Here is a 24,699-nt window from a genome sequence, read left to right as displayed (position 1 = left end):
CGCGTCGCATCCCTGTATGTTGTTTTGTATCAAATTAAATGATGATACAGCACAGTAACGATTTTGTAGATTAAATGAAACCTACACAAATCTGTATTTTAAAGAACAAACCCACTAATTTGGCGGCAAACTGCTCTCCCCTGCAGAGGATGCAAAAAGGCCACAATTAATAACTCAACCGCTGATATGTTGCATCTGACCCAAGAGCTGCTAACACAAAAACTATCCGATCACTAAAAAAAAAAAAAAAAAAAAAAAAAAAAAAAACTCAGAAAGTAGGGCTTGGCGGCGGTACAGCTTAAAACATGTCATATCATTCGGGTATCGATAATTATTTGAAAAATGTTAATAACCTTATTTAAACAAAAGTGGTTTGAATTTAACCACTGTATTTTTGCTTTAACCAAATTATTAAGGCATAGGACAAAACGATGTACAATACAGGGCTCAACAGGATGGCCCGGGGCCAGTGTGAAAGACACTCGGGCCAGTTGACGGAACTGTCATATGCCGATCGGGCCAGTACTTTTTTGCATTAAAAAAACATGAGATGGAGTGGAATGGAACAAAACCCCCACAAAGTCTCGAGACATGTTTTTTAAAAGTTGACCTGAACTTTCAGGGAACTACACTAACATTTTCCACGGGTGGCACTTGCGCTACTAACTTTTTCAGTTACTAGCGCAAAACATGATTTGGTCGCACAAATTATTTATATAGTAAGCCGCTCTGGATAATAATGACCAATAGTGAAACTGTATTGCATACAGATGTGCTTTTTATTTTACTCTCCATCTTTTAAAACACATGCCTTCTTGTTTTCTTTAAAAATGGTTGGGATAGATTTACTGCAATAGAAAATACAGTAGCCTACACAATAAAGTGCTAAATTAATTTCTTTTGGATTTCACCATGCTATGGTTGGCACAGATGGGCAGACTTCTGAACTCTTAAGGAAAAGTAAAATAAATATAATATGTCATTGTGAAGCTTCAATGATTCGTGTTTGAATTGTTTTGACGCAGTTACAAATTTGGACAGTCCTGCAATTGAAGGCCCACAGAATTTACAGTAGGGCTGCACGATATTGGTAAAAAAATGACATTGCGATATTTGATTTTTCTGCGATATATATTGCGATATAAAAACAATTTCACCAGATGACTTGAATAGCTCTACTTGGAAAGAATGAATCATTCTAGAATGACTCTTGAGTTCAGTGTTGGACAGATCAGTTGTTATTTTAACCATTCATTAAAGTGAATCGGTTCAAAGGAGTCAGTTCGCGAATCGGACGTGTCATTAGTGGCGTAACGAGCCAACACCGGGCCCTTATGCAGGATTATCAAGGCGGGCCCCCTACTACAACACGTGATGACGCAATGTCCACGAGTAGGCTTTTGCATGCAATACGCAAGGAACTGTTTACACCTGGCCACTTCATGCTTTTTCGGTGATATATCGTATATCGTATAGCTATCCGATCGTGAAAAGACCAGGTGTAAATTCCCTTCGAAACGCATTCGAGACGGATTTGAATCCGGTCGCTCAAACCACTTCAGGAGGTGGTCTGGGCCGCATTCCAGACGACACTGGACAAGTGTAAATGCATCTGGTTGTTGAAACCACATGTCAATTTTACTCCTCTAAAAATGCTAAAAAAAAATAAACGTGTGAGAGCGTGTTATAGGCTATATGTCATAGTCAGATATGACGACGCTTCTGCAACAACACGCATCACCGCAGATGAGCATCTATTCATCAAGCCAACGCACAAACTATATCGCAAATCAAAGTGAAAGTAAGTCGCAGACGCTCGCTTAACACACAATCATCTTCATTAAAAGAAACGAAATGATCTTACCAGTACTGTTGCCGCTCTCTCTAATTGCGGTCTTCGATTTAGAAATTTTAGCTGATGATCAATAAAATGCAGCTTATCTGTTGCTTTCGGTGACGTGAACTCTATTAAATCTGCATATAGCGCGGAAATTGAAGATCGGATTTATATCTGTTTTGCAAAAACACATTTATGTGACCAGCTGTAAATGGAATCGTTTTGATAAATCAGTAGCTATCCGATCTGAGAAAACGCATGAAGTGGCGCGCGCGTCTAACGTTAAACAGCCGACCCGGGGATTCCCCAGTCCCAGCTCAAAACAAATTACACCAAAATCCATGATTGTTCGTTTCACACATGTATTTAATGATCTGTAAAATATGTTGTTGTCATTATTTATTTAAAACAAAATCGTGATAAAGTAAAATGCGATCAAACTAAAAGTAGTAATATGCGATAGGGGGCCCCGGCTGTCAATCAATATCTTCCAGTCAAGCGGGCCCCTGATTGGTCCGGGCCCGTAAGCAACCGCGTACCCTGCTTACCGATAGTTACGCCACTGGACCACGGCACACGTTGTGTGATTATCCAGGCAGTTTAGGACATCGCACAAGATTTGTCTCAACACAGAAAACATTTCATCACCAGATAGATTTTTTGTTTTGTTTATTGAAAGAGTGGTTTATGCCATCTGAATGTGTGGAAAGCTTTTCAGAGAAGATGAGGCAACGTTATTTTAGCACAATTCACAACCAGTGGTAGTTCAGAAAAAAAAAAAACTTCGGTCTTCCGACCTTTTACCATCGTGTATTCTCAAAGATATTCAGTCAACTCAATTCATTATTATGAGCGAGGGAGGGAGCAGTGGCGGTTCTAGAGGGGGGGCCAGGGGGGCCAGTGCCCCTGTGACAAAAAGCTTGGCCCCCCTTGTGGCCCCCCTAAATGTGGAGTTTGAAATAATTTTTACAAAACTGTTTTTTGCTATCGTTGTATGCGTATTATTATTATTTTTTTCTATCTTTGTGGATTTGCATTTTCACGTGACAATTCGCATCACATTCGCGGGAATCGCGGCAGAATAACGCCTGTCTCCTGCATGCGAGAGAGGAGAGAAGAAAGTTGGTAAATGTCAGTTCAGTTGTAAGTTCATTCTTTATGTGCGTATGGGGTGTGCGATGTGTATTGTCTATTATGATATTTTAATCATTGTTTTAACTACCATAAAACTTTAAATAATAGCCCGGGCTTTTATTTTCCCAAATCGTCGAACTGCACCGGCTTGTATTTGAGACAGGCGTCTATATGAGACAGGCCTTTATAATTTAGTGTTGAGATGTTGTTCATTGAGATGTTGTTCCTAGAGTCTCTAATCTCTAAAAATCTCCAAATGCTCCACGTGAAACTGCGGTCTTCCGACCTTTTACTATCGTGTCAATTGATTTTGATTAATATGCGCGAGGGAGAGAGAGCATTGAGCAAGACAGCGCTCGTGTTGAAGACGTGAGTGCGCGCGCGCGGCCGGGGCTCTCTCTCTCTCTCTCTCTCTCTCTCTCTCTCTCTCTCTCTCTCTCTCTCTGCTCGTTATGCACTGTCAAGCGCAGCAAGCGGACGCTCTGACGGGTTTTAGAAGATAAAATACAACCCGAAACTAAAAAACAGACCCGGCTTCTATTTGAGACCGGCCTTTATTTACCCAAACCTGCAGCCACACCAGGCGTGTAAAAGAGACAGGCGTCTATTCGGGACTCGGCTATTATTTGAAGTTTTACGGTATGTACGAGGTACTGTGAGCTGACATAGCATTTGTCTATCGTCCTTTCACTGCTGTGTGCAGTTCATAGGTAGGCTATGTCCCCAAATTAGTTTTTGTCTTATTTATATCATATTATGTTCTTATATTATAATCAGCGCTTGACATTAACTTTTTTGCTCACTAGCCAATGTGGCTAGTGGTTTTCCAAAATGACTAGCCACGCAGCATTTTTACTAGCCACAGTTTTGTTGTTGTACGTTTTATATGATTAAAATTGACAATGGGGCTGAAAACGTGCTAAAATGAACTAATATTATCATTAGCTCTGATAAGGTTGTTAAGCTCCTTTTTTGATAACATGTTGTCTAAGATACACACATAGCTTCTTATTGTATATAATAAAAGTGCTGCATTGTTTGTTTGTTTTTTTGTTTTACAGCAGTAAATACTGCAATACAGAGTAGAACAATTATCTGCATTAGAAACAACGAGCAAAGAATAAATAATAATTTTAAAGAAAAAATCCACAATTAAGGCACCAGGATTACAACTTTATATAGGCTATATAGGACTATATAGGACTTTGGATTGTTTGTTTTGCATCAGCTTTTCCTCAGAGCTCTGACTTAATAATTATCATCATGAAGCTCTGAGTAACTGGAGATATGTCCACCTGAAACAAGTATAGGCCTACAGGTCTTTATTTTCCAGATTATTCCCACAAGCGCATCTCCTGCTTTCTTTCATGGCATGATTAATTTTATTAAAACATAGAATTAACTCTGGAAAGATAGTTGTGATATGACGTGACATAAGGGCAGCCCTGCTAGTAGTTAGGCCTACACCGTGGCCCTTAATCATGAAGATGATTTTTGCTTTAATACCGGCCATGCACACTCACGAACTGACTGAACGCTGTGTTGATGTGTGTGTGTATGCGACCAGTCGCGTGTGATGATCGTTCGTTTGGCGCGCGCACCCTCGCGCAGCGGCACTGCAGGAGAGCGTGAGACACGCCGGTGGTCTGGATTCTCCTGCTATTAAAAAAAGATCGCTATATCATCACATTAAGTTGATAATTAAGGGCAGACTAAAACAGCCCAGTTCGTCGCACAGTCCGCGAGTTTAATCTCCGCGTGTCTTCTTGTTTGCAGTGTTGTCGTTCAAGAGGATTCACGAATGGACCAATGAGCAAACACTAAACTATGTGCAGGTGGTACTCATGGGAGTGGTAGTGGCATAGTGTCAAATTGCAATTCGTTTGTTATGTCAGATGTCCTTTGACAAGACTACAAATCTTCAACACGCCAAAGTGGCTAGTGAGAGTGACTGTGTTACCCGCCACGGGTGAAATGCACCCGCATTTGGCGGGTTGGCGGGTGTTAATGTCAAGCCCTGATTATAATATCACATCAGCAAGAGTGCCGTTTTCCCGTGCACAATTGCAACTGTGATATTTATGTTATACAACAGTTAAATTAACAATAAGTTTACATTGGGAGTTACTTTTTAGACACAATATTGTCATTATTGTTTGTTTTCCCTTTATTTCGCCGACTAGAATTTCATAATGAAACGTGAGTCTCAATGCAACACAGCGATGATTTCTTGACTGAAATCCGCGTTTTGAACGAATCACTCGCTTCTTTCCCGAATAAATCAGCCGTTTGAACAAATCGGTTGAATGAATGAATCCCTCTTACAGGGACTTGCCGCCGCATACTGGCGGTTTTAGTTTCATATTTAAAGTATCCTTTAATTAAACTTTAAAATTAGAAATAATTTCATATTTAAATATTGATTTGAAAGAAATCTCATAGCTTTATTTATGCAATTGTAAATGGAGTGTAAATATATTAATGCCACTTCTGTGTCACCTCTGCACTGCAAAGATGGATTTTGATTGAATTAATTAATTTGACTGGTAACAGTGGTAGGCCTACTGCATAATTATTGTATAATTAAGTATTATTGTATAAATAAGTATAATTACTGTATAATTTGAATGTTAGTATTTGACATAAAAGGTGATGCATAACTCTAAATAAGTTTAGAAAAAATGTCCATATATAGGTGAAAATGCCCCTGGAAATCAATTTAAGGTGGCAAATATTGCCCCTTAATTAAAAAATGTATTTCTGTCACTGCTGTGAACTGACCACTGCATAGAATATGAAAAATATGAATATCTTCGTGAGTCAGCTGTCAACAACAGGCCTAAACCAGCCATGGCACCAGCACAAAAACACAATCAGCAAAATATTATCTAATTATTAACAAAATGTTGAAAATATTGAAATATATTTTTGTCAATATTGCACACCCCTAATGTACGTATTAATTTTGATTTCTTTAGGTCTTAAAAAGCCTTAAATTGGACTTTAAAAAGTGTGCAGGAACTCTGTAAACGGTTAGACATATCAAGTCAGTTATTTTCAGTAAATTAATTAATAAGCTTCTTGGTCCCCATTGCTTTTGCTCTATAGTTCTCAAAATGAAGAGAAAGAAGGACATCATGTCTATTACAGTTACTGTGACTAATACTGAATATGTAATGCAAATGTAAAAATATAATGGAAATGCAAATACATTGTTGAATGATTATAAACACGGTATTTTGCCTGTTAATGCCTGCAGCAGTGCAGAAAATGATATGACAACAATAAGGTCTAAATGTAACTGGCCCCTCTAACAGTACAACTGGCCCCAGCTTGGCCCCCCCAGTTGAAATGGGCTAGAACCGCCACTGGGAGGGAGAGAGAGCGCGCGCGCGACTGGGGCTTTCACTCTCTCTGCTCGTTCTCTCAGTTAAACAAGCGCGAATCCGCGAAGCCAACTTGATGTGTTGAATGCTCAGAGCGCGTTATAAAACGTAGGCCTATTCTTAAAATACACATTTCTGTTTTAATAAATGCTCATAGTAAATCATAGCATATTACCTAAAACATTAGGTAGGTACAAAAATAATCAAACGGTGATACATTTGCGACCCATTAAAAATTAGGGTCGCAATGGCATTTCAAAAGGTCGCATATGCGACCATTTTGGTCGCAGTGTAGTTCCCTGACTTTACATGCCTTTTCTAAAGATGCGGCTGTCTTCTGTGAGACGCGAGTGCGACAGTCAAAGATATCCGTGTAGAAAGTGCGAAGAATATGCGTTTCGTTTTGACGTATCCAAGATCGTTTCCACATTAAGCACTGTTTCTGCAATGATTTGAATGAACAACGCAGCAGCACCGCATCTCGTGGGTTCACCTGGACTGGCTAACAAATCCATTAAAACGCAACAATGACTTTACATCATCATAGCATCTCGTGCGCCACTGATAAGGCTGCCTGACGCACACCTAAATTCCAATGTGGATTTTTATTATCGATGGAGGTGTGCCGTTGATAAACACCGATACCGTTTTATCACCCAGGCCTACTCTTCAGGCTCAACCCAGTGTTTGGATTGAACAAATAACCCAAACTTTTTTAGAGTGTAAGGACATATTCTACAACTGGCTGATGTGTGTATTGACTTGTCATTTTTCTTGTGTGTGCTACTAACAAGTCAGTTCTAAAATAAGTGTAAAGTAGTCCAGTGCACGTTGTGATAGCATGTCATTATTCTTTGCTGTCTAGTACGGTACTGATTTAAACGAATACAACCATACAGTTGTAAAATATGGGAAGAGTAAGTTGAAGAACCCTTGGAAGGCGAATTCCTGGATCTTCAGTATGCTTGACATCAACTCGCATTGGGTTCTTCTCATTTCTTATTTGTGCATCCTTGTTTCCTTTCCTTGCGTCCCCCCCACAACACACTTAACACATTAAGTGATGGATGTCCTCCTCTTAATATAAATGTCAACCTGTCTTGGTTGACTAATTGTGATGCGATCACCTGAGACAGATGTTAATACCAGTTTAGCTGCACCTGTGGCATGTTTGGCCCTCTGGGAGTTAAACTAGTTTAAAGCCAGGTGAAACGCCGATGGCATTCTCAACAACACTGACGTTGAAAACCTACATCGAGTACTAGTAAACTGTCTGCTTAATATCTGCTAACACTTATTTTTGATGGTCATTCTACTGACTATAAGTAACTTTGCAAGTATGTCAACTTATCTACTAACTCGAACCCTAACATTCTAATGCTTTGACAGTAAGTTTACATGTAGTTGCATATTAATGAGAGTTAGTTAACGTAGTTGAAAAGTTACTTATAGTTAATAGACTATGTGGACGATAGGAATAAAGTGTAACATCTTTTGTTATTAAGCTATAGCAGTTTTTGTGCATTTGTATGTATTTATACTAAATGTGTTTAGGCTATTGGTTTTTCATAACCAATACCACAGAATCCACAAAGGTTCACCATGGTAATGAGGCACAATGCATGGTTTTACCTGGCTGTGATTATCTGAGTAAAGTAACCTGCGCATGCGATTTAGCTGATGACGACAAAGCTAATTCAACAAAACGCATGTCGGGGATGACAGTGGTGATGGTTTAACTTGGATACGAACGAGAGTGACTGACAATGCACTGCAGTGTGAGTGCAATCAGATGAATGGCTCGCAATCCACTGTCTCCTCAAAAGAGTCTGTCTGCAAGCAGCAGAGAGCCGCCTTCGTGCGACACACACATAGAGTAAAGTGTTGTTCAAATGAATAAAAAACACAATATATTGACCTGCGTTCTGTTTTCTATCATGCACTAGGGCTGTCAAAATTGCTCAAAAATGACGTTCGAATATTCCCTCTAAAAAAACACATATATTCGAACTATTCGAATATCTGGTTGCGCATATTGTCAATGACGCGCATTACGTTAATAACAGGACAAATTAATACAAAGAGACACAACTACTTGTATAGGTAGTTTATTTAAGTTTAAACATATTTGACAACGTATTAACTTACACAAAACCAAGTAAATCAACTAATGGCCAAGACCGCAGACCTTACTCTCGCTCGCACTCGCAGGCACTCTCTCTCTCTCTCTCTCTCGCCCTCACGCTCTCTGCGCATAACGGTTTAAATGAACAACAATAAACAAATGTTGAGTGCTGATCAAGAGTTTTGTGCAAACAATTTAAGGTCGCGACTCTTGTCCTAAATATAGCAGGCTTCATTCGGTGATTGAAACAAATATTATTAACATTAATTGAAGTTTTACAGTATATAGAACCGACATTGAACGCTCCGAGCGAGCTGTGCTGTGGTAAACTGCTGGCTGCTAGCCTGCTACTATGGCTATTTCGAGGGCGTCTGGCCACGCCCCCATTGGCGGGCTCTGACGTGTCTGATGTAATGCTAGCTCATTGGCGCACACGTTGGAGGCGCCCGTGCCATTGGATGTGCAGTTGACGCAGCACAGCCAATGAGTGAGCCAGACACTCACTGTGTCTGTGCAGCTGGAAAATGCGTTTTACATTTTAAGCTTCAGAATTTTGCCACTCGCTATTGAAGCAGACAGCCGCGCCTCTGCTACCGCGGGCGTGTTTTTCCTCATGATTCGAATATTAATTTTCACCTTCGAATTTCTGTTTTTTAAAACTATTCGAATATATATTCGAATTTAGAATATTCGTTGACAGCCCTATCATGCACCGTGCACATTTGTGATGATGCAAGATAATTCAATCGAACCCTGGTGCATTTTCAATAAAGTAAGTGTGAAATGAGACCGTGGACTGCAGCAAACATGCAGTGTAAAAGCCCACTAATTGTTTTGTTTTTAAGTGTTCCTCCATTGTTTGCGGATACTCTGCTGCTGCACTTGTGTGTGCTCTCTAAACTATCTGGGTGCTGCACTGCTCTGATCATTCGCTTTTTTGTTCCAACAACATCACGTAATTAACGGACATTTAGAAAATTTGTTTTTGAAATGTGTGTGAATACATTTGATCAATACAATGTAGAATCACAGTTCATTCATATGTGCAGCTTTTTTCCTTCACCCTCTACTGTATGCTTAACAACATAGTGATTTTTTTATGCTTTTTTATTTTTTGTTCCAAGAAGTTTAACATTTTAGAAAAAGTGTAAATCTGGTAGCCTACACCAAGTCTACTGCTAATGAAGACAGAGCTGGATAATTCAAATCTTAACCAATCAGTACATTTAAGCATGGCATAAATGTAATGGAAGCAAGTTTGTGATTCTCGAATAGAGCTTCTATCTAAGGAGTTTTCTTCATCACTGGACAGGAGTTGGACTGGCAAAGTCTGCTCCTCGTACTACAGCATCTTTGCTGTCGTCTGTCAGTTGGCATGCATCATGTATTTGGTCCACAAATGAATAATCAGTATTTGAGCATGTCATACTTTGTTTCCCATGACTGTTCTTCCTCTGTAAATTGATTTATGCCGACTGTGGCTCATAACACTGTGGGAGTGTCCCATAGAACAGTGAGCATTATACGAACAGTCCGAACGTTTTCTCTTAGTTTTAACACAAAGAAATAAATAAAATTTTAGAGGAATATGAGTAAAATGATGACACTCATCTTACTTGAGATTTGACTCTAGATGCACTCTGTCTTCTAAAAACTGTTGTATTCTACATGGAGCTGTTCGTCCCCTCATGGGCGCCAGCGTTCTGACGTCACATGACTCACAACGTCACAAGCCATGTCATGCCATTAATAACAATAATGTTTAGGCTACTTGTTGTTTTGTTTGTGCTTTGGCTCTGCATGACTGCAGATATATGACCGTTCACAATAGATAATGGTGCTTTACAATGTTTGGAGCGTTAAAGAACTACATATCACAATTTGTCTGTTCAACAAAATACCTCACTCACCTGCTGAGTAATAAAAATACCTCAGTACCCGCCATCTCCAAAAAGCCAAGCCAATGTTGATTCTCGTTTTATTACTAGCTCTGTCGCCTTCTCTTTTTGCCAGCAGACTGTTTGCCTTTTTTTTTTTTTAACGGGTGATTCTCCGGAGGTTTGAAATTTAGCATTATAAACGCTTATTATAAGCTTACCATAGTGAATCATGGTAAGACAAAAACACTTTTTGGAAGGATTGATTGATATACTGACTCATCATATTGATATTACTGATATTAATTAAAAACTAAAACTTTTAATAGTGTACCTTTTAATATACTGCCATGTTCATAAAGCGTAAACATGAAAGTACATCTAAGGGTGCGTTCACATTTATAGTTTGGTTTGTTTTGTCTGGACCAAAAAAAAAAACTTTAGTCCTGGTTTGCTTAGTGCTCAGATTGGCATTTTTATCACCGAACCTAAAGAAACCGAACCTAAAGGCATAGGGATACGTTCACAACCCGATGGTCGACTTTTATGATGTATTGCCTGTTTTGAGACGGAACTTAGCGAACATCCAAAACAATGCTGTGTCCTGGGATAAATGCGCTCATTGTATGTGCTTAGCCTACATATGATGGTTTTTGACCAGATGAGAAGTCGTGAAGAGCTTATAAAATGTGTAAAGGAGTCAAAAAAAATAATAATATCGATATCTTTGTCGTAGTATCCTTTCAAGATTTATGGGGATTTGAGGGGTCTATGACTGGCATCAGTGCTGTTCAATACATTTAATCAATGCCATTGATCTCTATGAAGTGAAACATCAGCTTCATCATACACCTGGCGCGTTGATCGTCAATTGGGCTTTGTGAAGTGGCACTCAAAGTAAAATTAATTTCAACACTTTCTTTCGTTAATAAAATGAGCATTTTAAAGCATGCATCAGTGCTGATACGTTTGAAATATCAGCACTTTTGGAAAAACACTTTCTGTCAAAAACACAATCGGAGTTATATTAAAAAATATCCTGGCTCTTCCAAGCTTTATAATGGGAGTGAATGGTACCTTAAATTTTGAAGCCCAAAAAAGCGCATCCATCCATCATAAAAGTAATACAGCTCCAGAGGGTTATTAAAAGCCTTAGGGTTATTATTGAAGCGAAGCGATGCATTTTTGTAAGAAAAATATCCATATTTATAACTCTAAAATAAACTAATCACTGGCTTCCGGAAACGGCCATAAATCATCATTGTAGTGATTTTAAGAAATACCACTTTCTTACATAAGTGATATTGATTTTATGCAATAGTTCTTTAAACAAGTTTCATTTTAAAGAAGGCAACTATATAGTTATATATATATAAATATATATAAATAATTAAAAAGGTCAGTTTTTGCTGTAAATGTGACTCCAAATCTCCATTTACAATATGGCAGTAAAGAGGCAGTCTAGGCCTCCTGAAAGGCCCTGTTCAGAAAGACTTGAAGCATTTGTTGTTGTCATTCGGTCTTTCTTGTGTAGATTAACAGCATTGTTTCCTCTAAGCCTGCAGAATACTGAAGGCAACCGCTGCAGAACCGATGTCGCTCGACCTTGTCTTGTTTTTCTACTGCCAAGCCAATACCGGCTCAAATAAAAGCGCAAGACAGGACTGAATCATAGCAAGGCATCTCTAATCTGATTGGCGGGAGTTCTCTAAACAGACACAGCGAGAGGAAGCCTGTTCCTGACCAGAGCCTCTTAGATTCCCAAGCAATGTAGAGAGTGGGGGAACAGAGCATAAACAACACTGTTTGCATTTCTGTCACATACTTGATAATATTGCTGTGCTGATACCAAACACTATTTAATAATATTTGCTGTTTTGTAAGGCAAGTGTTACTCTTATTATTGCTCGTATTTAAGTTAGTGTTGCACCCAATTATTATTATTATTTTTTATTTTTATCAAAACAAGTTTTCAATTAGCTGAAAACCGAAAATAAAGTTTAGTTAATAATCCATTACACACAATGTACACATTTTTGTTTTTGTTTTGTATAGGCTACACATGCATTGCACACTTCACAAGATCTATTTGGATTTGCTAAAGTTTGGTAGGTTAGTGAAATTAAATATTAAATGATATAAATGTGTATTTTATGAATGCTTAGGGAAGATGAGAAAGTATAATAGCACTTGTTGTTCTATTACTAATAATAGAAAAGCGAACACTATAATAGTTTGTCTTTTACCGTTTTTTTTTTTTTGTTTAACTTTTTTTTTTTTAGACAACTGTTAAACACAGACAGTAAACTAATGAAGACGTTGGTGTTCTCCGTGCTTTTAAAATATATGTCCTGCTTCCGACACTGGAAAAATCCCTCTCATCTAGCAGCTCCCTAACAGCACTGTATAGCTGGATAACACCCTAGCAGCGTGACAGCGAGTTTTGCATGGCCAAGCGCCACTCATTTTACCCTTATTTTACATGTGTGGCTGAGTTTTCCTGATTAACACATGCAGTGTTTTAAGTAACTTTTTGTTCCACTGCAGCCTGACCAAAGTGAAGTCATGTTTTTCCTATGATCTGGTGCCCCTGGACACAGTTATTTTTCATAAGTGTTGCATTTAAAAGAACCAGAGATTAGAGCTCTTTCATTGACCCAAACGTGAACGGAGTCAAGCAATTCCCACTTCTGATTGCAGTCTTTTTTTTCTTTTGAGTGTGAAGTGCGTAGTTGTAGTAGGGTCTTTTTTAGTCCCACTTTTTATTCACACACACTTGATTGGAAGCCAGTCAAGTTTATTGTCATATAATACTTCTTAAAGGGATAGTTCACCCAAAAATGAAAATTCTGCCATCATTTACTAACCCTCAAGTTGTTCCAAACATGTATGAATGTCTTTCTTCTGCTGAACACAAAAGAAGATATCTTGAAGAATATGGGCAACAAACAGTTGATGGGCCCCATTTTTTTTTTCCATGCTACGGAAGTCAATGGGGCCCATCAACTGTTTGGTTACGAAATTCTTCAAGATACCTTCTTTTGTGTTCAGCAGAAGAAAGACATCCATACATGTTTGGAACAACTTGAGGGTGAGTAAATGATGGCAGAATTTTCATTTTAGGGTGAACTATCCCTTGAACATTATTCAATATTTCGTATTATACAAGAGTGCAATTTTTTCTTTCAACTCTCAAGCCTTCATTTGGTGGAAAACTAAATAAATGTTTTAGTGTCTCTTTTCTCTGACAGGTGTTTTTGCTGTGTATGTTATGTTTCAGTGCTGGTACCTTGGCTAGTTTAGGCCTGTCGTGGACAGCTGACTCTCGAAAAGCTTTTCATATTCTTCAAATTCTGAGCAGTGGTTAGTTCACAGAAGTGACAGAAAGGAACTTTTTCATTGAGGAGTGATATTTGCCGTCCTAAATTGATTCCCAGAGGAATTATTTACCTTTGCAAGAGCATTTTGTTTCTAACCTTACTAGATGTATCATCTTTTATGTGAAATTCTTACATTTTAATACATTTAATTAGAATAGGACTACAGGGTGTTACCAATCAAATTAAATGAGTTTCAACAACTCTCAAGCGTTCGTTTGGTGGAAAACTGAATACATGTTTAAAATGTCTTTTAGTGTCTCTTTTCTCTGAATGGTGTTGCATTAGATTTGTGTGAAGTGGTTAGAAATGTTCGGAATGTGAAAATAAAGGGATGCTGGAGTGCTTTGCATGACAAATGTAAAATTGAACAGACCTGAGACACTGAAAACGCTGTATCATGAGTGCATGTAGTAGAATACAGGCAGTGTATCACATGCAGACTATATATTTCGCACAAGGCCATATTTTTTTAAGAAGTTAATTGTGTAGCGCTGCAATGTACCTTGAAGATGACATATTTCTCTTGCAAATGCCGACACATAAACCGTTGAATGACTTCTGTTTTTTGGGTTTGCCGCCTGGCTGTTGCAGTCAGGTAAAGAAGGGACCCTGTGATGCTGGCAGTAAAAGCAGCATTCAAATAAGCAGCGGGACAGGCCTCTCTGCTGTGCGCAGGGGTTTTCCTCTCCCCATTTCCTCCACTGTCCTCAGCATGACTGTGCTGAATAAAATCTCTAAATTAATTTGAGCTGTTCTCCACAGAGAGCAGCGGCGCCACACTGAGTAGCAGATCTCCCCAGTGTTCATCCACACGCAGCTGTGCTCATGCTCATCAACTGTGAGTCAACAGCACTGCTCTCTTCTCCTCACATTCACCTCTCAGCGCTGGAGTGAACAGTGCACTGAGGCACAGAGCTGGGAGTCATGCCAGGACATAACATGCAGTGGTAGAAATGTGTCAGCCGGTAATGATTTTGCTGTATCATTTATACCGGAGTTGATACATCAATGCTGTTATAACGTGAGGCATGACAAAACATGTCCGAGCGGGTTGTTTCCCAAACAAATCAAGACCTTTTTTTTTAATCTTTTTTTTTAAGAAAGCTTAGTATTTTAACATCCAAAAACAATTCTCACATCTGTCATCTATCCGTTTCATATGCAGAGACAACTATAAATAGGTGATTTGTACGGTTGATTTCCTCAGTAATACTAATTTTAACTTTTAGAACTATAAAACGTTGTTTGTTTGAGCTTTCTGACCAGCCTGACATGTCAACTTTGACTCAAACAGTGACGACCATTGGGAGATGGTGGAGGTTTTGGGAAACTTGTTTGAAAACAGTCATCATTATTGTAGCACTTTTGCTGTTGCGGAGTAACAATAGGTATGCTAAATACATTCATTTTCGTCAATCGTAATGAATCCAATCTAATCAATTTGTGAGAACCCTAAATGTTGTAATCCAATTCATATTCATTTACTTGTGCATTACATGTATTCCAAACAAAACTTTTGATGTCCCGTTCGGTGCGGGATCACATCCTTGTCAGTATAGTGATAGGTACTGTAACTGTGATGCAGGCTCTTTGCTTTATTTACATGTCCATTGAATATTAATGAGGGCCAACGTTTATTGAGCAGGTATATTTGCTTATTTCCATGAATCCCAGTTCTGTTTGTCTGTTCCACTACTGGTGGAATTTAATGAATGGAGAAGATTGTGAACAGTAAATTTTTTTTTTTTTTTTTTGCCGTTTAGTCTCAGACCTGTCTGTTTTGCTTAATGCAGTAGCCCAGTGCATCTTATTACCCAGGATGCTGTGTGTTCTCATGTATGAAACTCATTTCTGTTCTTTTTTTTTTCTGAAGTTTGATTTTTATCATCACAAAGCTGTGTAAAATATATAATGCTGTTTACTTTGTCTAAAATAGTGAAATTCTTTTAAATGGTATCTACTTTTTTTAAATAAATAAAAAACTAAGCTTTCTTAACGGCATCTGTGACTTGCTTACTGCACACAATAATGTCAACTTGATCCTCAGTTTGAAAAACATGCAAACGTCTTGTTTAATGTAAAGCACCTCCAATGGAACTCTGGGGCATGTCTGTCTGAGAGATTAAAAGCAGAAATGTCAATCTTGTATTTTTGTTAGTGTTATATTTGTAGTATTATTACTTCAATTAATCATCTTTTTTTTTTTTTTTTTTTTACTTGAACTGTTAAGTGTAAAAGGCCCACTGGCGAGACATTACTGATATAATTCCTTTTGTTGGAGTTTGCTGACGGTAAACAGTACTTTACAAATGTTTACAAATGACCAATTTACTTTATTTTTTTTATTTACTTATTTATTTTATGCGGGTCACACCCGAGTCATACTAACATATGTAATGTATGGACGTGTTTTTGTCTTTGTACAGAATGTCATCAGAGGATAAGAGTCTGGATCCCTCTGAGCAAGGACCATCTCCTCCCCTGAGCAGTGCTGGGGCCACGCCCTCAGGGAGCCCGGCCCCCTCAGATAGACGCCCACGGGGCCGGCCACGCAAGGATGCTAACTCTGTCACACTCACACCACAGTCCAAAAGAAAGTAAGAGCATGTCCTGTTCCCATGCGAAGGTGTCCGCATATGATGACACACTTGGAGCTGACCTTGTGTCTGCTTTGCATTTTCCTCTGTGGTGTTTAAAGCAAGAATTGAGAATATTATAACTTGACAAATCACTGACAAGTTTATTATATTGAAGAGCTTGATGAATGAAACCATTGGCACAATTTTCTGGTTTATTAGTCATATGTTATTCATTTCTATCATAGTGATATTCCACTGATTGGCAGAACTGAAGGTTATCATTTGCCCAGCAATTAGATTGAATCAATAAGTCTAACACCAGGAACGATCATGATATTTATGGGGATTTATGAGGCTAGTTAATTCTGTCATGATGTTATTATGATGACTTGATTATTTTTCCTGCCCCCCACCCTCCCCTTTTTTTAGTATTAAAGTATTAGCCAGTTTTCCAGCTTATCACCTAAACTCCCTTATGCCTATTTAAACTATTCATTAATACTTTGAATTATTTAATTGCTTTCTATTAAGAAACCTTCTGGATAAATCATGTGATTAGGGTCAGATGTATGTTAAGGCTCGGGGAATGTGTTTGTTAACACAGTGTGTAGGGCTGTACGATTTGGAGAAAAATAATTCTGATAAAAATGGCATTTGCGATTTAGACTTGCTGTGCTTGTTTGTACGGCTGTAAAATATGGCCAACATGTTAAATCATTATGGCCATAATAGCAATAATAAAAATGGCTATTATTATTATTATAAAATAAAATGAGAATTATTAAACAACAAATTAATTACTATTTTTTTTTAAATAAAGTATATATTGTACTAGTCAATATACACTATTCAATAACATTTTTAGAATAATTTTAACTGTAATATGTTATATTTATGGTTGTCTTTATTTTTATTTTCAATCTTTAAATGACCAAACTTTTATTTTGATAGAAAACCGCAGGACGCCCTTAAAGGTTCTCTTTTGATAAGTGCTCTCATTTCTAGAATGGATAGATGGTTGGTGCATGTTGCGTTCCCAAATGCACATTAAAACGACCCAAACTCAGAGCAGACGCAGAGATGAGTTCATGAGGAGCATTATTTACAATGAACCGAGCCAGGGTGAGATGCTGCAAAAACATTTCATTAAACCACAGCCTTTGCGACTGATAATCACAATTAGCCATATCGTGATTTTGGTTTCATTTCGATTAATCGTGCCCTACCAGTATGTGTGTGTGTGTTTTGAGAGGGCTGTGTTCTGGTATTCTGTATTCCGCTGCACCTGGAAGAGGCTTTCAAGTATGTCGATGTGCATTAGTGTGGAAGAGCTCTGTGAGGCACACGAGGAGATGCTGCTCAGAAGGACGACTTTTTTTTTTTGCCAAGTTGATTTTGGCTCCAGGCAGCGTATATCTGCTCTTTCACAGCATGGGGCGTACGAAAGGGGAAATATTAGACCGGCTGTAATTCTGAATGACACCGTCTACACCGGACGTGAGCGATGATAAAAAAAAAACTACTGTTTTGTTGTCATTATAATCAACAGAGGCGGGCCGACGTGGTGCGTCATCAGTTCATGGACGCCCCTGTTCTTTTTCTAATGTTCTGCACAGCTAATCTGCCATTTTTATTTTTCCTGGTTTTCTGTAAAGACTCAATAGTTCACCCAAAATCATCATCAAAAAAAAAAAAAAAAAACGGACTTTCTTGCTTGTGCGCAGCACAAAAGAAGAAAATTTGAAGGCCGTTTTTCATGCAGTGACAAAAAGGACACAAAAGCGACACGTCATAAAAGTGCCGTGAGCCCAAGTCTTCTGAAGCCATATAATACTTTGTGTGAGAAACATAGGACTCCATAGGAGTTACATTTTTGGGATTTAAATTGGATTTAAAAACCTTGTTTACTTTGTAGAGTGTTTTCTATAGAGTTCTATTGAGGTTGTACAGTACATGGTCATGCTGACACCGTGGAGATGATTATCATCAAAGTGATTCATTCTTTAACAACCTCAAACCATTTTGAATGCTGTTTATTACGTGCTGATGATAATGCCATGAGCATTATAACTCTCTTATAATCTTAAAATACATAATCCTTTCATTACTTTAGGAGTCATTTAGCTGGTATTTGATGAGTTTCTAGCCTGTGATGGGAATACGGGGCCTCCACTATGAGATCAAGTGTTGGCCGTCAAATAAACAGTGCAGATATAGGGCAGATTAGTGAGGTACCTGATACTGCAGGTACAGTCCTCTGTGGACCTACACGCCATGTTCACACCATGAATGTTGTGTCTCAATGCGCAAACCTCACTCAATTGAGATCTCGGTTTCAAAGTGATTGTACAATTGTCTGAACTGGCTGAAAGGAAAGGCTTTCAGTTAAAGGGGAAGTGTCTGAATTCGGCAGCATAGCATCATGACTGGTTTCAAAATTGACTGCTTTTATACAAGTTTCCCTAAAACACTTTCCCTGTCTGGGAGATGGGTATATATAAAGGTCATCTGAGCAATTTGTTTAATACTATTTGAGTTGTCCCTGCTTCATAGAAACTAAGTAAACTATTCTGACTACAACTATCATTTGAAGGTTGAAATATGTAAACACAACAACTCTGTGTGTGTGTGTGTGTGTATATTTAGACTTAATAGCTGAACTTGCAGTTGGATGCTTGATTGTGAAGATCTGTCTGTGACTCATTGGTTTACCACTAAGAGCTTGTCTGACCACCACAGTCTGTTGACTGACATGTTTAAGTGGTTCTTTGCCAGAATGTCAAACGTAAGGCTATTCTGAATGTTATATTTGTGTTTTGATGTATCAAATAAAAAGATGAATATACATAAAGATAGAAGTTGGTTGGTTGATTTATGGAGTTGTTATTGAAATGATATTGATTTAAAAAAAATGTACATTTTTATTTATTTTTGTTTGCCAGGCATTTTTCATGATTTTAAATTAAGAATACTGTTGATTTAAATGTTTTCCATAATATTTCAACTTTTTTTGTGGAACTGACTTCTGTTATTATGACAATGTCTCCAGCCATATTAAATCCAGTTTATAGCTGGATATGATTGTAGATCCTGTCAACGTTTTAAAAGCTGTTGACATCTAAGATTTGATGTTGGATTTGTTCTAGTCTTTCAATTAAAAACACTTGCCTCAGATATATTTCTAATTCAGGTCCAGACAGAGTCGGCAGACTTTTTTTGCATTTTCTGCGCTGATTTGGAAGAAAACTGTAGGGAATTCTGTGGAATGTTTTAAAAATGATACAAAGTGTTCAAAATATTTGATAAACAACAATACAAGGCTGTGTAGAAGTCGTGAATGATGGGTGTTTAAATTCTGGGGGATTTCTCTGGGCACAGATTCTGTGTGGGCCTACTTATAGTGACTTTAGCCTGTTGCTGACATCACTTCCTGCATGTTTACCCGGGTGTTGTTGACTGTTATACCGTGACTGTAAGGATTATGAATTGGTTTTTTCCTCCAAGAAAAAAAACACGATTATTTTAACACTATTATTTCAAAACATTTTCAAACCACTAAACATTTTGCAGGGTTTTGTTACCCACTCAGACTCCTCAGGAATCTTTTTTTTTAATGCTAGACACTTAAGTCAATAAGTATGAACTGTGTAAGCATGAGTGCTGGGTGAGGAAATGGTTAAAGTGTCAGTGGAGAGAGAGTAGCGCTGTTATGAAGGGGGGTGTGCCGCGTTTCAGCCAGTCAGTCCGGCCCGGGTTTTAGGCTCCGCCTTTCTAAGCTGGAACTACTTGCACTGTAAGCTTTTTTCCCCTCTCTGCTTCCCTTTTGCTCTCTCTTTCTGGCACTCTCTCACTCTTTCTCATACACTCTCTCGTGCTGTCTCCTGCTGTCTACCAGTGTGCCGTGACTGTGGCCAGGAGTTGTTGGGGGAAGGAAAATCTAAATTGATAATCAAAAAATTTTGATTTTCATTTAAAATACATCAAATGTACATGTTGTTGCATTACATTTGTGTATTATTGATATCTGAATCATAGAGTGGGGTCCAACAGTCTCAACCAATAGACTGAACACTTCTATTTTGCCGTTTTCTAGCTTAATATTTATTATTATTCTTTTTAAATTTTTGTTATTATTATCAGCATAATTTGAGCGAAGAGTTTATTTGAAAAAAGTCTGTTTGAGAATTTCCTAGTAGTTGGAAACTTGTGTGCTTCTGTGGTAGCAACGTAATCTGACCTTTTGTTCAAAGGAGTTCACATGGTCAATGGTCACATTTGCTTACCTTTGACTGGTGACCTAGAAGTGCTGAATCTAAAGTACTACTTTATTTTATGTCAGTTTTATTTGTTGTATTATTTTTTTCACAGTCCTAAAATTTTAAATAAAATAAATTATAAATAAAGAATACATAATTAAGAATTAAGAATAATAAATAATTATTTTTTGGATCCCATTCCCCAGTAGGCTATAAACTACTGTTGACATTTTTGGGGATGTTTTTTGTCTTTGTCTTTTGTCTTTTACTTATTTTAACTTGAACTATTATTACTAAATTTAATATTTGTATTCTGCCAGGGCAGTTAAATTGAACAAACATGACAGTAAAGAAGTTTATAATGTTTCTTAAGCTTTTCAAATCAGCATATTAGAATGATATAAAGGATCACGAGACACTGAAGACGTAATGATGCTGAACATTCAGCTTGACATCACAGGAATACATTACATTTTAAAATATATTATATAGAAAATAGTTATTTCAAAGTGTAATATTATTTCACAATAAATAAATGTAGCCTGCATGACCATAAGAGACTTCTTTCAAAAGCTTTAAAAAACCCTTATAGATCCCAAACCTTTGAACTGATTTCATTAATTTTCACTTCAGTGATTTATGTGTATAGCCAATAAGGCAGGTTTTATTTGATATTGTGTTTGAACATAGGGTACTCAAACTGTATTCCTTTCAATTTCTGACAATCTGTTTTTGGGTCCCGTGTTTTATATATTGCCAGACTAGTGCAGAGCTCTATATATATGCCCTGAGCACAATCCCTCTGGGAGCGTCCTGACCCTCTGTGCACCTCAGCACTGCTTAACAGCTGTTTATTTATCTTCAGGTTACTCATTACCCCAAATCCCATCACTTGTTTACCTTGTTACCCCCGATGGTAAAGTGCACGTAAAATCCATTTAGTATGACCCTGCTCTCAAATCTCCAAAGGCCTTCATTTTATGTATAATGCAGATCTTTCTTAATGTGAATGTTGTTAACTTCTTATTCTTGCTTTGATTTCATGAGGGCTGATTATTTTATTAAAAGACATGTGTAAAGGAATAAGAGATCAGACCCTTTGATAGTTTTAAATGTACTCAGCAGCAAAGGGTACATGATCTTTTGCATTTACTTGCCCTACGCTGGTTACACAATACACCGCGTATGCCCTAGGGATGTGTACATGCAAAGTAATATTAGATAGTCTAGAGCTAAAATAAAACATCTATTTTGGATAAGCACTTGGATTTGCAATTATTGCAGCTTTGCTATAAATTTCTCACTGTGGAGCTGAAGCCTTTTTTTCTGTATGCCCATAGATGTTCACACATCTGTAGAAGTTTGCCATCAATTTATTTTAAAGGTTAAAACACTTGATAGTGGCGGTTCCAAAAGCAGATCTTCTATAAATTCAGTTGATTAGGGTCACCGTGTTTTTGCCAAGTTAGACATGTTTCATTGATCAACATGTTTTGTTGATTCTGGAACAACATTCCTGTCTGAATATGTAGCCCTAACCCTATCCTCACCCTTAAACCTACTAGCCGTACCAATAACTTGTACCTAAAATCAAGGGGGAAATGATGGAAATGGTGGATAACTCTGATGTAGAAACACCTAACCCTGGTTGTAAGCCTACACTTGAGATAAACTGTAAATGTGTCCCTCAAATCTGATTCTGTCAAAGATGTTGACCCAGGAACATGTTGTACTTGGTGAAATCACATCCACTGTCTGACTAGCAGAAAAAAACAACATAATTCTCACAGAAAATGTCAGTTCGCTTTACAGAAAACAAAGCAATGCGGAAATATGCGTTGACTTTGTTTGTAATCCACTCTTAGGTTTGTTCTGCATCATCTTGTATGCAAATTTATATTTGGCTTTACGTAGGCTACATAACATAATATTTTAAAACTCTTAAAATGTACTTTTTTTTTGCATCAAAACCTGACATTCACCGGTTAACTATCATTTTCGCTCCGGTGTTAAAGGCTAAATGGCATTGGGGAAGTTGGCTAGCCTTCAGTTGTTGTGTCGCTGGGCAAGATATCGCATGTAATGTGAATCTTTTGAGAGACACATTATAGAGGAGGGGGTTGTTGACCTGGATTAAACCTGTCTTAAGCACAGCACAATAGCCTGCATTTTCAATGATGTAGGTCATTGATCAGAGCACTGGGCGCCAGGCTAGCAGGCAGCAGCAGTATCTGTCTCAATCCAGAAACCTTAGCCTGGAAATGTGATGCCTATTATTCTACCCATGCTGCATTGTGCTTGGGGAGATCAGTAGTTTGCAAGTCCCAGTTTTATGGGTTTCATCCAGTGTTTTAAGATCTTTGGGCGCTTTTTTTATTTTATGTATAGCTATATGTAGTAAACTCGTTTCGCATTTAATGTTTATAGACGGCCACATTCAATTTTAAGTTTGTTGACTTGTCTTCTATATGTTAAAATTTGTATGTGTAAGAAGCTTTATGTCTGCAGATCTTAGTGCTCTGAGAATCAAAGGATAATTTAAGGAAGTTTTCCAGATAAACCAGCGGATGTTTGCCCTTGCATGGACTTTAAATTATCCACAAAAAAAAACAAAAAAAACAACCTCAAACACATTTGAAAGGTCTTTTTTATTTTTAACATATAATTGTAAATTTGAAATACGTTTACATGGACCCTAATAATTCAAATAGAATTGGACTAGGCCTAGTTGCACCATTTAACCACGTCAATCGAAATGAATTTGCCAAATAATCCAATTAAAATTTATAAGGGGTCTAATCTGATCGAGAGGACATGTAAACACTTGATCGGATTGAAACCCAAAACTGGAAAGTACTGTGCATGTGCAATGATGTAGAAATGTGGTAATGACATGGCGCATGGAACGAGCTGTTGTTGTTGAGTGAAGAGTCATAAATGGCTGTTGTGTCATTCTAAAATTCTCCTTCCACTCATCGTATGTGAAGTGGAGCAGGACAATGTCCTACCAGTCCTTGTTTCGGACTCTCATCAATGGGAAGGGACGATTTTACTGCTCGATAAATATAAGAAGCACGGCACAAAGCTTCATGTTCTAGTCATTGCCAAAATTAGGACCCGAAATGGATAAATATTAAGACTTCTCTTTAAAATAAAGAAAAGAAGCATTGTTGAAAACAAATTAATTTCTTTCTTCTGCTGAACACAACAGAAGATATTTTGAAGATTATGGGTAACCAAACAGTTGATGGGCCCCATTGACTTTCATAGTATGGGGAAAAAAAATACCATGGAAGTCAATGAAGCCCATCAACTGTTTGGATACCAACATTCTTCAAAATATCATCTTTTGTGTTCAGCAGAAGAAAGAAATTCATACAGGTTTGGAACAGATTGAGGGTGAGCAAATTATGACAGAATTTTCATTTTTGGGTGAACTAATGATAATTGTCTTTTTCAACAAATGGTCAGTTGAAAAGAGGTGCTTAAGCTTCAAACCTCAGGAAGTTAAAATTTTCAATTTTAAAAATGAAAATTCTGTCCTTTACCCACGCTCATGTTGTTCCAAACCCATAAGACTTTATAGTTCAAAACACAAATGATTTTGAAATGGTTTTTTTTTTATATTCTCTAATCATTTTGTGTCCATCCATTACAATTTCCAACCTAAAAGTTCATAAATACATTGTAAAAGTGAATCAAGCTTTTTAATCCAAGTCTTCTGAAGATAAACATTTGCTTTATTTCATGAACAGATTTAATTTAGATTGTATTCGCCTATAAACATTGTTCAGCGCACATAGATAGAGATGATTAAATATGATAAATAGCTAAAACGTACATGCTTGACTCACAAGAAAAAACCTCACGTGAAGCAAGCACGTTTGAGCTTCCCATATTTGATCAGCTGTGTGTGCGTTGATGTTTATATGTGAATAAAATAATAACATTCATGAATCCTCTCATGTGTAGAGATAGTGTAGACAACAGATCCACTGTGCAGTCTAGTTTGCAGTGTGAGCTTGTGCTAAAATGTAGTGATTGACAGCTTCACTGATTATAAAGGCAGAGTTTTTTTTGCTTACTCTCTGTATAATGCATTCACAATTTGACAAAAATAATATT

The 24,699-nt window shown here is 37.6% G+C and overlaps 1 protein-coding gene across 11 annotated transcripts in view; it reads left to right on the top strand.

The window, feature by feature from the left end:
• The window catches only part of kmt2ca (lysine (K)-specific methyltransferase 2Ca), a 164,091-nt gene that overhangs the window by 15,745 nt on the left and 123,647 nt on the right, over positions 1-24,699 (top strand). For 10 of the 11 annotated variants that reach the window (XM_056249816.1, XM_056249818.1, XM_056249819.1 and 7 more), the window contains exon 2: positions 16,166-16,336. The exons of the other annotated variant lie outside the window; for it this stretch is intronic. In XM_056249816.1, the coding sequence (XP_056105791.1) occupies positions 16,167-16,336 (170 nt within the window). In that variant the 5' untranslated portion in view covers position 16,166. The remainder of the gene's footprint in view (positions 1-16,165; positions 16,337-24,699) is intronic. 11 annotated transcript variants of the gene reach the window in all.

The sequence above is a fragment of the Rhinichthys klamathensis genome, unplaced genomic scaffold (genome assembly GCF_029890125.1).
Source record: "Rhinichthys klamathensis goyatoka isolate OS25496 unplaced genomic scaffold, OSU_Roscu_1.1 h1tg000064l_1, whole genome shotgun sequence".
Taxonomy (NCBI): domain Eukaryota; kingdom Metazoa; phylum Chordata; class Actinopteri; order Cypriniformes; family Leuciscidae; genus Rhinichthys; species Rhinichthys klamathensis.
This window is presented reverse-complemented; position numbering and strand designations above follow the sequence as displayed.